The sequence below is a fragment of the Lagopus muta genome, chromosome W, assembly GCF_023343835.1.
Source record: "Lagopus muta isolate bLagMut1 chromosome W, bLagMut1 primary, whole genome shotgun sequence".
Lineage (NCBI taxonomy): Eukaryota > Metazoa > Chordata > Aves > Galliformes > Phasianidae > Lagopus > Lagopus muta.
This window is the reverse complement of record NC_064471.1, coordinates 4,039,112-4,052,807: the sequence shown is the minus strand read 5'-3', so window position 1 is coordinate 4,052,807 and position 13,696 is coordinate 4,039,112. Positions and strand designations below refer to the sequence as shown.

The window sequence follows — 13,696 nt, the reverse complement described above, 5'->3', positions numbered from 1 at the left end:
TCTTCATCCCCCTTGAAAGAAGAACTCCAGAAGATCCTAGGCCCAGTTACGTATCACAGTGATGCACCAAAAGAAATACTGGTCGCTCCACCAGAGAAGAGTCCCGTTCAGGAGGAAAAATATCCTATCCCTGAAGATGCCTGGTACACAGATGGGTCCAGCAAGGGCAACCCGAGCAAGTGGAGAGCAATAGCATACCATCCTTCCACCGAGACAATCTGGTTCGATGAGGGGGATGGTCAGAGCAGCCAATGGGCAGAACTGCGAGCCGTGTGGATGGTTATAACCAAGGAACCCGGTGATGGTATCCTGAACATCTGCACAGATAGTTGGGCTGTGTACCGGGGGCTCACTCTTTGGATTGCACAGTGGGCCACCCAGGAATGGACTATCCACGCCCGACTGATCTGGGGCAAAGACATGTGGTTAGATATATGGAATACGGTCAAACACAGGACTGTACGTGTCTACCATGTTTCTGGTCATCAGCCCCTACAGTCACCGGGCAACGATGAAGCCGACACACTGGCCCGAGTCCGATGGATTGAGAATTCACCATCTGAGAACATCGCCCGCTGGTTACATCAGAAGCTATGGCATGCTGGACAAAAGACAATGTGGGCAGCTGCTAAAGCATGGGCACTGCCCATACAACTATCTGATATCGTCCAGGCATGCCAGGATTGCGACGCTTGCTCCAAGATGAGACCGAGATCGTTGCCCGAAACAACAGCCCATCTTGCAAGGGGACACAATCCTCTCCAGCGATGGCAGGTCGATTACATCGGGCCCCTTCCTCGTTCCGAAGGGGCAAGATACGCCCTGACCTGTGTCGACACTGCAAGTGGGCTACTGCAGGCCTATCCAGTACCGAAAGCAAACCAGGCATATACCATCAAGGCACTCACTAAACTGATGTCTGCCTACGGGACACCTCAAGTCATCGAGAGCGACCAAGGGACTCATTTTACTGGTGCTACGATACAGCGCTGGGCAGAAGAAAATAACATCGAATGGAGATTCCACCTGCCATATAACCCAACGGGGGCAGGCCTCATCGAACATTATAATGGTATTCTTAAGGCTGCCCTGAAGACAGACTCCCAGTCCTTGCAGGGGTGGACAAAAAGACTGTATGAAACCCTGCGGGACCTGAATGAAAGACCTCGAGATGGCAGACCCAGTGCCCTGAGAATGTTGCAGACGACATGGGCCACCCCGCTTAGGATCCAAATTACGGGCACTGATCATCAGGTAAGACCCCAGATTGGTAATGAAAATAATCTTCTGCTCCCTGCCCCTGAGAATTTAGATGCAGGTACCCATAAAATAAAATGGCCCTGGAAGGTGCAGGTAGGACCCAAGTGGTGTGGCCTACTTGCACCTTGGGGGAGACTATTGGAGGTGGGAGGCTCACTAGTCCCTCCAGTAATAGGTACATGGCCTACTGATATTGTGGTCAACACTCCGATCTTTATTGCTAAAGGGACCCCCATCGTGTCCCTATGGCAGATCAGGACACCTCCTTTGGTGCCTGATATCGTTATGCAGCCGCAGATATCCGGCCAGAAGGTGTGGTACAGGCGGCCAGGATGTGCCCCAGTACAAGCGGAAGTGTTGACCCAAGACAGAAATACGGCCTGTATCTTGCCCTGGAGAGCAGACCTTCCCCTCCTGGTACCTGTAAAACATCTGTATTACTCCCCGTGAGTCTGTGAGCCTTCAGGACCACCGGAAGGAGGAAAATGCCATCAAGCGTTCCAGTGTTGCTGTCAGATCACGTACAACACCCGGTGATGGTCTGCATGGGACTGATGGAACATAGAATGGACTTGCACCTCAGGACCTCATGCCTCCAGGCACATCATCGAGCACTGGCCCATAGAAGAATATAGACATCCACTAATCATCACTTGTCTTGAACTGTACCAACACCCGTCGCTATAAAATTGTATAAGCATCGCGATATACCGGATCTCTGTATTAGGGAAAGCTTACCCTTTTGTTAACCTGATCATTGGTTCACACCATGAAGGGGTGGAGTGTATGGGAACTGCTGAGTCAGGGCCTGAACCTCTGATTAATCATCTGAGGCTAGCCATGAGTCAGCAAGAGGAGCACAGGTGAAGGCAATTCACCTGTGCTGCTGGAAGGGGGGGAGCCAGGCTTCACCCCTCCTGGTGAAGAGCTGGCTACCAGAGGGGTAAGATCTCTTCTGGAGATCCCCTCTTTTGGTGAGCTCAACCCAAGGGTAAGCTCTTCCACTTATTCTCTTTTTGTTATCATTGTCTGCTTTGCCTTACTCTTTTGATTATATTGTGATTATAACATCTTGGTTATACACTCCCCCTCAGCTTGGTGATTTTCCCTTTTGGCTTTGAGACTTTCTTTCTCAGATCAGAGACCTTCTCCCCCAATTTGGAGACTCTTCATTGGGAGACTTTCTTTACTCAAAGAGTCTCTCTCTTAGTTTGGATTCTCTCCCTCTCGGTTCTGAAACTCTCTTCATTGGCTCAGAGGTTCACCCTCAGTTTCAGAGACTCTCTTGGAGACTCTCTCTCAGTTTAAAGATTCTCCCTCTCGGTTTGATGAGTCTCCCTTTTGGCTTGGAGACTCTCTCCCTCTCCTGGATACTATTAAATAAGGCCCGATAAGCATAAGCCAGGTCCCAAATAATTTGTGCCTCCTCAGGTCTACCTGAGCCACAACATCCCTGTCTTAAATACTGGCTTAGATTCTCAGGATCTTGCAGGTATTCATGGGTAAAATTCCATGACACTGGGGGTGCCTGTTTCTTTAAGGTCTCTCCCAAGTCCCTCCACATTCCCTGCCAGTCAGTATTCTCTGGCTTTGGGAAAGGCTTTCTCTAGGTATTTTATATACTGATACTGATGATGTAGAATGCATTCAGGGAGATTAACAACATGATAATCGATTGAACATTCCAAAAATGTACAAGGAATTCAAGGGAGAGACTGGAAGCCTGTTTATAAATCACGTGTTCTGTAATATTAATAACTTCCTCTGGGGTGTAACTTACAAGGTTTAAACCATACCACATTGCATGCAAGCACCAGATAGGTGTTTCCACCAGTGCTTCTATTTTTTTATATATGCATACAGCTCCAAAGAGCAAAGTGGCATACTTAATAAAGGTCCAGTATGTTCTAAGTACTAAAATCCAGATCATGATGAAATGTAATCCCTTAAAAAACTATTTTAAGAATTCAGTTTTTGTCTCCTTACAAAAGCCCAGTTGTCATGGTGCCTATATATATCTCTATATATATAGGCAGTATACTTAGAAAGTTGACTGGATGCCCAGAAACTAAGGCCTGCAGAGTACAGATAAGGTGTCTAAGTTCATTTTCTGGCCAGTGCACCAACATTGCCACAGTTAGACCTCATTCAGATTATTCTGTGTCAAGGGCGGAAAGGGATCTACAAACCCACGCACTGGGAAGGGGGAGATGAAGGGAAAAGGTAGGGAGACGGGCCTGGATGAAGGATAACAACAGCAACAAGCTAGGGAAAAATGTGATTTACTAAATACAGTAGCGAAATGTGAGATAACAATATAATGTGATATGATTGGAATTGAAGCTAATAAATCTAATGAAATGAGGAAGAGTTTTTGAAACTGAAGTCCTTACTCTTATGCTGTAGGTGAGACAGTCAGGGAGCACAGACAATTTCACTACTCCCAGTCTGAATGGAAAACAGAAATAGAAAAATGAAGTCTTCTGAGAGTTCTAGCTCATCTCTTCTGAGACAAATATTGACAATTCACAGAACTGCAGCATTAACCTTTTAACTCCCAGTGCACTGAATGATGTTATGACATAGAAGACTGGAATTAGAAGACCAAAGATCTGAAGAACCTTTCCTATGAAAAGAGGCTGAGAGAGCTGGACTTGTTCAGCCTGGAAAAGAGAAGGCTCAGGGGAGACCTGACAGTGACCTTCTGTATAATCAAGATGTTATAATCACAATATAATTGTATATAATCAATAGATATCAAGATGTTATAATCACAATATAATCAAGAGAGTAAGGCAAAGCAGACAACGATCACAAAAAGAGAATAAGTGGAAGAGCTTACCCTTTGGCTGAGCTCACCAGAAGATACCAAAAGAGAGGATCTCCAGAAAAGATCCTTCTCCTCTGGTAGCCAGCTCTTAAATAAGTCTAGGAGGGGTGGAGCCTGTCTCCCCCCCTTCCAGCAGCACAGGTGAATTGCGTTCACCTGTGCTCCTCTGGCTGACTCATGGCTCACCTCAGGTGATTAATCAGAGGTTCAGGCCCTGACTCAGCAGTTCCCATACACCTTCCAATACTTAAAGGAAGCTTATAAGCAGGAGGAAAATCAACTTTTTATGTGGGTAGGTAGTGATAGGACAAGGGGGAATGGTTTTAAACTAAAAGAGGAGAGATTGAGATTAGATGTCTGGGGGAAATCAGCACTCAGAGGCCGGTGAGGCACTGGAACAAGTTGTTCAGAGAAAGAAATTGTGAATATTCATCTCTGGAGGTGTTCAAGGCCAGGTTAGATGAGGCCCTGGGCAACTGAATCTGGTGCCTGATTTAGTGGTTAGCAATCCTGCCAATGGCAGGGGGGTTGGAACTTGATGATATTTGAGGTCCCTTCCAAGTCAAGCCATTCTATGATTTTATGAATTAGATTCACAACACACACCAATATAAGATTTTTGGTTATGCAAGGATATTCCAAAAACTCAGGAGCCATTGTAACACAGTAGGACACAGCTATCCTTAAGGTGAAAGGGGAGATGCCATTCTTTATTTCTCCCACAAAGTGACTCCCAGAGGAGAAGAGGAGGAAAGTGTAATTATTAATTGCCTTCATAAGATAGTTCCCAGAGTAATGGGATGGCAGCAATGCAGGGCCCAAATACCAAGCTCAAAGCCAGTGCTTTTATCATAGTTCACCCAGGCAAAACAAAAAAACAAACAATAACAACAAAAAAAACAACAGCAAAGTGATAAACAGTACAGCAAAACGCAAGAGCTGAAATCAGACATTAAGAGGCCTTGGAATTTGATGCACAGCAAGGGAGGGAGCATGTCACAGAGCAGATGAGGGAACAAATAAACCAATATCAAGAACAGGCAAAGTAACACCGTGACCAGCAACAGCAAGTAACAACTTATCAAGTAATAACTGAACAGATCATCCTCTTGAACCTCTTGAGCCTCATGTCGGGTGCCAAAATAGACCATGGTGGGTTGACCCCAGCCAGCAGCCAACAGTTACCGAGAGAAGACAAATGCCATAACCACAAATACCTCTCTTCTTCATGTCTCCAAGCTTTTATTGCTGAGCACAACATCATATGTTAAGAAATATCCCTTTGGTCAGTTTTGGTCAGCTGTCCTGATTGTGTGCCTTCCTAACCTCTTGTGCATCCCCAACCTACTTACTTCTGCCGCACAGCAGAGTGGAAAAAAAGAGAAAAAAGAAGGAAAGCTGGACAGTGTTCAAACATTACTCAGCACTAACCAAAATACTGCTGTGTTGTCAACGCTGTTTTAGTCAAAATCCAAAACACAGTGCCATAAGACTACTATGAAGAAAATAAACTCCATCCCAGACAGACCCAGTACACATTGCAAAATTCAGCATTTTGATTACATTAAAAGCTAATTATAGTGAAAGAAAACTGTTAGTGCTATGCACTTTTTATTAAACAGTTTTAGTCTAAACTATGAAAACAAGTTATTTTATTTTTTTTTTTTAAGAAAAAGAATAACCTGCACATTTCCGTGAAAGACATTAATAACAACAGCAGGGTGTCATTCTACCACCACCCACATTTGTATTTTTAGTGTCATTACTAATTCCAGCTTTTTCACAGAGTAGGAAGACTGGAAAGAGTTGGTAACCAATTTAAATATATATAATTGTTTGCTAACTAGTGCTGTCCTCTACCTGTTCATGGAAATAATATATTGATTTTTTTTTCCTTCTTTCCCTGACCCCTCAGATCTAGTAGCTTCTCTCTCAAAGAAAAACATGTGTGCTAGCCAAAAGCTTTTCTTGACAAATACACAATTCATTCAAGTGTTTAGTTGTCGGCTTTTTTTTTTTTTTCCTGTCTATATTCCTCTGTGCATAAGAACCCCAAAGTAGTTAGTCTTAGAAATAATTAGTAAAAGATGAATCAATACAAACATTACTTTATGGTGCATTTTAACTCCCACAAACAGAAATTTTCAAGTAAAAATTTGAACAGAAGTGCTCAAACTTACGGTGGCAGTATCTCTGCAGCCATGAATATTTTCTCCACCAATTCTGAAAGTATACTGAGTAGATGTGCCAAATTAGTGTTCACATCTTCATTTTTTTCTAATTTTGAGGGATTTAACTAAAGCAAAAAGGAAAAAATATTAAATCTCTTCTCTTGAATAGAGCTCCATATAGGGCTGCTCTGGAAGTAATGCCTCATATTTTATTATGTTGGCCCACAATGTCAGAGGCACTGTGGTATGGCAGTAAAGGTTGAACCTTCCTGCCAACATTCCATTACACTTTGTTGTGCAACAGATGACAGCAGAGGGAGAGTATAACAAAATGGTGTCTGACATGGAAGTGCATATGAAGCAAAGGTCTGTCATTGAATTCCTTCATGCAGGAAAAATTGCATGCATTGACTTTCATCAACACTTGCTCAATGCTTATGGAGAGCGAACGGTGGATGTCAGCACAGTGAGGCAGTGGGTAGTATGTTTCAGCAGTGGTGACAATGACAGTGGGTCTTGGTCACTGATGATGAAAATGCACAGCTAATAGTGGTGACTATGTTGAAAAACAGTGTTTTGTAGCTGAGAATTTGCTCTGTCAAATAGCATTATTGTGCTCTTTGTATCTGTTATAGTTTCCATTGAAATAAATAGGAGGCATTATTTTCAGAGCAACCTACATATAATTTGACATTACACACTGATTAACATTTCAAACTAAACTAAATATTCTACTGCTGTACAAATCTCAGACTTCTACAGAGATTGCAATTCTGGTTCAAGGAAACTAATATGAAAAAGCAACATTTTAAAGTTCTAGTGTGCTCTGCTTTTAAATGTACAGACATTTAACATTAACCATAAATACCTATCATAACTACCCATGTTTAACATTTTTTAAGTGACGTATATTTTTATATACTTTAATCCAATTTTCTGAGGACCCTTCATCCTGTCCATAATTAAAAATGTCCCCCACAACATTCTTGTGGAGAAACTGGCTGCCCACAATTTGGATGGGCATACGCTCCGCTCAGCGAAACACTGGCTGGATGGCCGGGCCCAAAGAGTTGTGGTCAATGGAGGTAAATCCAGTTGGCGGCCGGTCATGAGTGATGTCCCCCAGGGCTCAGTACTGGGGTCACTTCTATTTAACATCTTTATTAATGATCTTGATGAGGGGATTGAGTGCACTCTCAGTAAGTTCGCAGATGGCACCAAGTTGGAAGGGAGTGTTGATCTGCCTGAGGGGAGAAAGGCACTACAGAGGGACCTGGATAGACTAGATCAATGGGCCAAGGTAAACTGAATGAGTTTCAATAGGGTCAAGCATCGGGTCCTCCCCTACAGGCCTGGGGAAGAGTGGCTGGAAAGCTGTCTGATGGAAAGGGACCTTGGTGTACTGATGGACAGTTGGCTGAATATGAGCCAGCAGTGTGCCCAGGCAGCCAAGGCCAATGGCATCCTGGCTTGTATCAGGAATGGTGTGGTGAGCAGGAATAAGGAAGTCATCCTGCCCCCGTACTCAGCACTAGTGAGGCCTCACCTCGAGTACTGTGTTCAGTTTTGGGCACCTCAGTACAGAAAGGACATGGAGGTGCTGGAGCAGGTCCAAAGAAGGGCAACAAGGCTGGTGAAGGGCTTGGAGAATATGTCCTACGAGGAGAGACTGAAGGAACTGGAGCTGTTTAGTCTGGGGAAAAGGAGGCTGAGGGGAGACCTTATTGCTCTCTTCCAATATCTGAAAGGTGCTTACAATGAGAGCGGGGCTGGTCTCTTCTCACTGGTGACAGGTGACAGGATGAGGGGAAATGGCCTCAAGTTGCTCTGGGGTAAGTTTAGATTGGACATCAGGAAAAACTTCTTTACAGAAAGGGTGGTTAAGCATTGTAATAGGCTCCCCGCGGAGGTGGTTGAAGTCACCACCCCTGAATGCATTTAAAAACCATTTGGATGTGGTGCTCAGGGACATGATTTAGCAGAGGGTTGTTAGAGTTAGGGTAGTATGGTTAGGTTGCAGTTGGACTTGATGATCTTGAAGGTCTTTTCCAACCTGAGCAGTTCTATGATTCTATGATTCTATAATTACGTTGAAGTGAAACAGAAGTTAGGAGTGTATTTTTAGAAAGAAATAGAATCTACAAAAAGGAGTTAATATAGAGGAGTTTTAAAATAAAACCATGATCAGACATTGACTTCTGGAATATCTGGAGCTTACCACAAATTTATGTTAGGCCATTCAGTAACTGTACAAAATAACCTACAATTGCTAAAGAATAAATACGTAACTTAAAGAAATTTGAGTTAAACTTATTTGAAAGTGATATTATGAACATTGTTTAAGCCAACATTTAAAAAAAAAATCTCAATCAGTTCAGTACCTGTATTTCTCATGTAAATGAAATTATTTCTGAAAGATTGATGAATAAATGCTTCCAAAGCAAATAACACATAACTACTAGTAGGTCATTTCAACAAATCAAAATGTTTTAAAAAATACATAGTTCAAGGTATCACCTCACAGGACTGCTTGCTCTCCATTATCTTTAATATACAGTCTTTCAGTGCGTGGTGAACAAAATGTGTTGCTGTTGCTTTCATGTATTGCTCCATAAGTGTACTTGCTAAAGTGGTGGCACGAAACAAAGTAGTAGCTTCAGCTAAAAAAGAAAGAAAAAAGGAGATGAAATTGAAAAGTCAGGAAAAGGAGACAAAAATAAAAGCTGAGGAAAAATATGTTGTGTTCAGTTTGATATATCCTATAGTTAAGGGAGGAGACAGAAACAAAGACATGGGAGCCCTTCTCTCAACTCAGAGTTTCAGTAAATGTTAGCGTAATTAGTACAGTACCTTCCATACTTATTTCCTTGTCATTTAGTGATCGTAACAATAGAGACTCGAGCTTTTCATGAAGAAAAATCTTCAATAAAATGCCAGCTAAGAGTGTTCTATCCTGTCCACAAACATGTGATAAAGCATAGACTACATGAAGCTCTTTCTGAAGTATGATCTGAAAGAAAAACAAAATAACGTTCGGAAACTTCTAACATAACATCTTTGTAAAAACTGATATTTTACATCTATAGTGACATATAGATACCACTACAAATACTACTTAATGTATATTAGTGTCATTGAAATCTCTTTAACAACTAAAAAAATAATAATTTACAGAAACTGTGGTAACAAACTTATTACCTCTTTAAACTCACTATACTCTTCTTCCGGCATGATCTTCTCCATAGAATATCGTGCTCGAACACGCAAAGATCCTGGATCAATACCCTTTAATGGTATATAGGAACTGAGTTGAAACCACTCATCTGTTGCATGTCCTTTCTGTAATCGGCTTAATTGGCAACGCATAAACACTTCAGGAAAAAAGCATTAAGTAGGTTATCTCCAGTAAAACAGTGCTAGTATTGAATAAAAATACATATTTTTTCAGCATGTCATCCTGTTTCATCAAAAGTGTATTAAGAAAAATAATTAAAATGTGTGCCATCAAATATATTGACCCCTTGATAAATTAGAACTCCTGTAAACTGATGATGAAATATAAAATGGTGTAAATAGCATATACATATACATTCCTAAATGCAACATATATTAATATAGTTTCCTTTGTAACACCCAAATAGTGGAAAAAGTAAAACACAAAACACTCACACAAAAAGCCATGCAACACAAAACTACCTGGCAAACCTAGGCAGCAATCAGAAAATTAAAACAGGTAGTGTGATTAGAATTTACTGTCCTCTTTAAAGCCTTAGATTCATATTTCCACCAGTCCTGATCTTGAGCTGCTTTGTCACTATTTTAACTTATTTATTATCAGCATTACTACATATTTCACAAATGTTGCCACATGTATTTCTTTAATACTTAGGAAATCCCAGGTTAAGGCTGTAATAGTATATACAAGCTATATAATAAAGCATTCCCAGACAGCTTACTGCCCAAATAATGACAAAAATCAACCCAAGAATGACAAAATCATTAATTCACTTTTTTGTGGTGTTGGTACCTAGTTACCAAGCAGTGACTTGCACCAGCTTATTCAACAGTAATTGAAAGTCTGATCTGACAACTGAGTCGTAAGCTGCAGAAGTTACAACACTGGCCATTCTAAAATAAGCAAATGCTCTCCTGAACTCAGTGGGCATCACACAGGAAGGGCACACACTTGCAGAGACAACATTCTACCTATGAAATATCCACAGTGGTTCAAGAGACGATACACAATTTCAGTATCATGATTAGCCTGTCAGACAATCTGGAAATTCCGAGAAAGCACCCTTTTTATGCATCTCTATGCAACCTACTTTATCTCAATACTTCACATAAAAATAAATATAAAATTAAATAATAATAGAAATACCACACCACCAACACCCCTGAGAAAAAAAAAAAAACACAAAAAAAAACAGAAAACACACCATCACACACAAACTACACCACACTTCTTTTTCACTTTTCCACAAATTAATGGTTTTCCATAGCACTTCCTCATATCCTCTCCCACTTGCATGGATAAGTATCTCAGCTGTTAGAATAAAACATTCTTCAGTTCAAGAGAGAAGATACAGTGGGTACACACCAGGTGCCATTCCGTGGTTTCACAGGAGTGACCATGGAGAGGATATGAGGAAGTGGGATGGAAAAAAAACACCTAGATGCTAGAGGAACAGGTACATGAGTTGCAATGAAAATCAAAGACAAAAGAGGATTCTTCCAGGAAAATGGCCACTCCAGTTTCCAGTGGAAAGTTCCCCCATAGTTGATGGTCTGAGACTGATAAGGAGCCTTCTGGGTAGCATTCATGACAAGTGAGTAATGAATACAATAATCAGGACTAGAGGGACCCTACCTCCAGCCATGTGGAGGAAAGGGACAGTCAGATTTGCTGAGCTGTGTAGTCTCAATGGCCTAGCACATCAGAACTATAGGAATATAAAGCTCCAGCAGACACTGGTGCACAGTGTACTCTAATGCCTCCAAGTTATAAAAAGGCAGAACCCATCTATATTTCTAGAGTGACAGGGGGATCCCAAGAGTAAACTGTATTGCAGTCTGAAGTGAGCCTAATCAGTAACGAGTGGCAAAAGTACCCCATTGTGACCAGCCCAGAGGCTCTGTGCATCCCTGGCATAGATTATCTCAGTAGAGGGTACTTGAAGAACCCAAAAGGCTACCGGTGGGCTTTGGTATAGCTGTCTTGGAGACAGAGAAAATTAAGCAGCTGTTTACCTAGTCCAGTCTCTCAGAGGACCCTTCTCTTGTGGGGTTGCTAAGGGTAGAAGAACAGTAGGTGCCAATCACTACCACAACAGTGCAATGGAGGTAATACAGAATCATAGAATCACCAAGGTTGGAAAAGACCCACAGGATCACCCAGTCCAACCATCCACCATGCGATACTGTATCGCACTGACCAAGACACCTTCATTCCCATTCATAAGCTGATTTGTCAACTGGAGAACAGCAAGAATCGTTCACCCTTCAATAGTTTAATAAGTATAGTGTGAAAGTCCTGTGGAGGATAACAGTGAACTATCATGGTCTGAATGAACTCTCAACACCACTAACCACTGCTGTGTCAAACATGCTAAAACTCCAACATGAACTGGAGTCAAAGGCAGCAAAGTGGTATGCCACAACTGACATAGCCAATGTGTTTTTCTAAATCCCTCTGGCAGCAGAGTGCAGGCCACAGTTTGCTTTTACTAGGAGTGGCATCCAGTACATCTGGACTCAACTCCCCAGAGGTGAAAACACAGTCCTACCTTTTGCCATGGTTTCATGGTTTATTCCAATCATATTGTATTATATTATCTCACAATCTGCTATTATATTTAGTAAACTAAGTTTTTTCCCTTACCTTGTTGCCACTGCTTTCCTCGTCCAGACCCATCTTCCTACCTTTTCCCTCCCCCCCCCCACCCTCTTCTGGGGCATGGAACCATGGGTCCCTTCTCCGCTATGTCATGGAACTAGACCAAGCCAGGTCAAACTGTGTGTCACGGAGTTGACCAGATCAATCTATGTCCGTGACAGGGGCGACAGGCCTCTGCCCTCCCCCCCCACCCCAGTCCCACAAAAATGGGAAGGAAGGAAGGGAGGAAAAGAACAGTGGCAACAATCTATGGAGAAAAACTTATTTTACTATAATATCGGAATACAAGATAACACAATATATACAATTTAATTGAAATTGAGATGAATAAATCAGACAAGATGAGAGAGAGAGAGAGTTCCCGGGACCGATTCAAACCTGAAAAGCTTGGAACGGCTAGGAAAGCACCCTCCAGCACCCACTGCAAGGCAGCAAGCAAGCGCCCCCCCCACCCGGAAGGGCCAGATCCCATGACTGCTGTAATGTACAAGGATAGGTACCTGGGATTGGGGCAGTGACACTTTAATACCCCGTACACTACATGATGTTTTGATGTGGAATACTGAAATCCAAAAACAAAAAAACAAAAAAACAAAAAAACCCAAAAAACTCTATCAAGTGACTTTGAAGCAAAGCGGTTTTAAATGGAGAACTGAGCAACAGTTCAGACTTTGAACAAATTAAACAGGAGATAATTCATGAAGTAGCCCTTCGGCAAGTCCAGGCAGAACAAGATGTAAAAAACATGCTGTACACCTCAGGCAAGGAGAATGGCTCAACCCAGAGCCTCTGGCAGACTGTATAATAAACTACCAGAGAATGAGAAAAAAAATATGCTTTGTTCACTCATGGGTCCTATCTTATTTTGAGAAATCATCAGAGGTGGAAGGCTGCAGTCTGCAGTCATACACAGCAAGTTGCAGAATCTACTGAAGGTAAAGGTGAATTGAACCAACTGACAGAAGAGAAAACCATCCACCTGGCTTCAGATACTGCTGAATGAGAGAAGTGGCCAGGTGGTCTACCTCTATACTGACTTCTGGATGGAGGCAAATGTCCTACGATGATGGCTACAGCAATGGAAGCAGAACAACTGGCAGCACAGAGGCAAACCCATCTGGGCCACTGCATAGTGACAAGATATTGCTGCCTGTGTAGAAAACATGGTTGTGAAAGTGTCACATGCATGTTCACATACCCAAGATTGGCTTAGGTAGATTTGGACTGGAAACATAAGGGTGAATTATTTGAAGCTCAGTGAGCCCTCAGGCCATCAAGGAACAAATGTACCATATAGATGGACTCAGGATTGAGGGGTGGACTTCACTGTGGATGCTATTGCACTTCTCTGGGAGAAGCTGGCAGACCATGGCCTGGACAGGTACACCGTTTGCTGTGTAAAGAACTGGCTGGAGGGCCGGGCCCAGAGAGTGATGGTGAATGGAGTTATATCCAGTTGGCAACCGGTCACGAGTGGTGTTCACCAGGGGTTGGTACTGAAGCCTGCCCTCTTCAGTATTTTTATTGATGAACTGGATG

At 42.4% G+C, this 13,696-nt stretch overlaps 1 protein-coding gene across 13 annotated transcripts in view; it reads right to left on the bottom strand.

The window, feature by feature from the left end:
* LOC125686409 (ras GTPase-activating protein 1-like) overlaps positions 1–13,696 on the bottom strand; it is a 259,593-nt gene that overhangs the window by 76,660 nt on the left and 169,237 nt on the right. For all 13 annotated transcript variants that reach the window (XR_007373789.1, XR_007373787.1, XR_007373788.1 and 10 more), the window contains 4 exons: positions 9,460–9,632; positions 9,112–9,271; positions 8,779–8,921; positions 6,271–6,386 (listed from right to left, as the gene is read on the bottom strand). Coding sequence is in view for 10 of the 13 variants with exons in the window: in XM_048930352.1 (XP_048786309.1) it covers positions 6,271–6,386; positions 8,779–8,921; positions 9,112–9,271; positions 9,460–9,632 (592 nt within the window). In the remaining 3 variants the exon portion in view is untranslated. The remainder of the gene's footprint in view (positions 1–6,270; positions 6,387–8,778; positions 8,922–9,111; positions 9,272–9,459; positions 9,633–13,696) is intronic.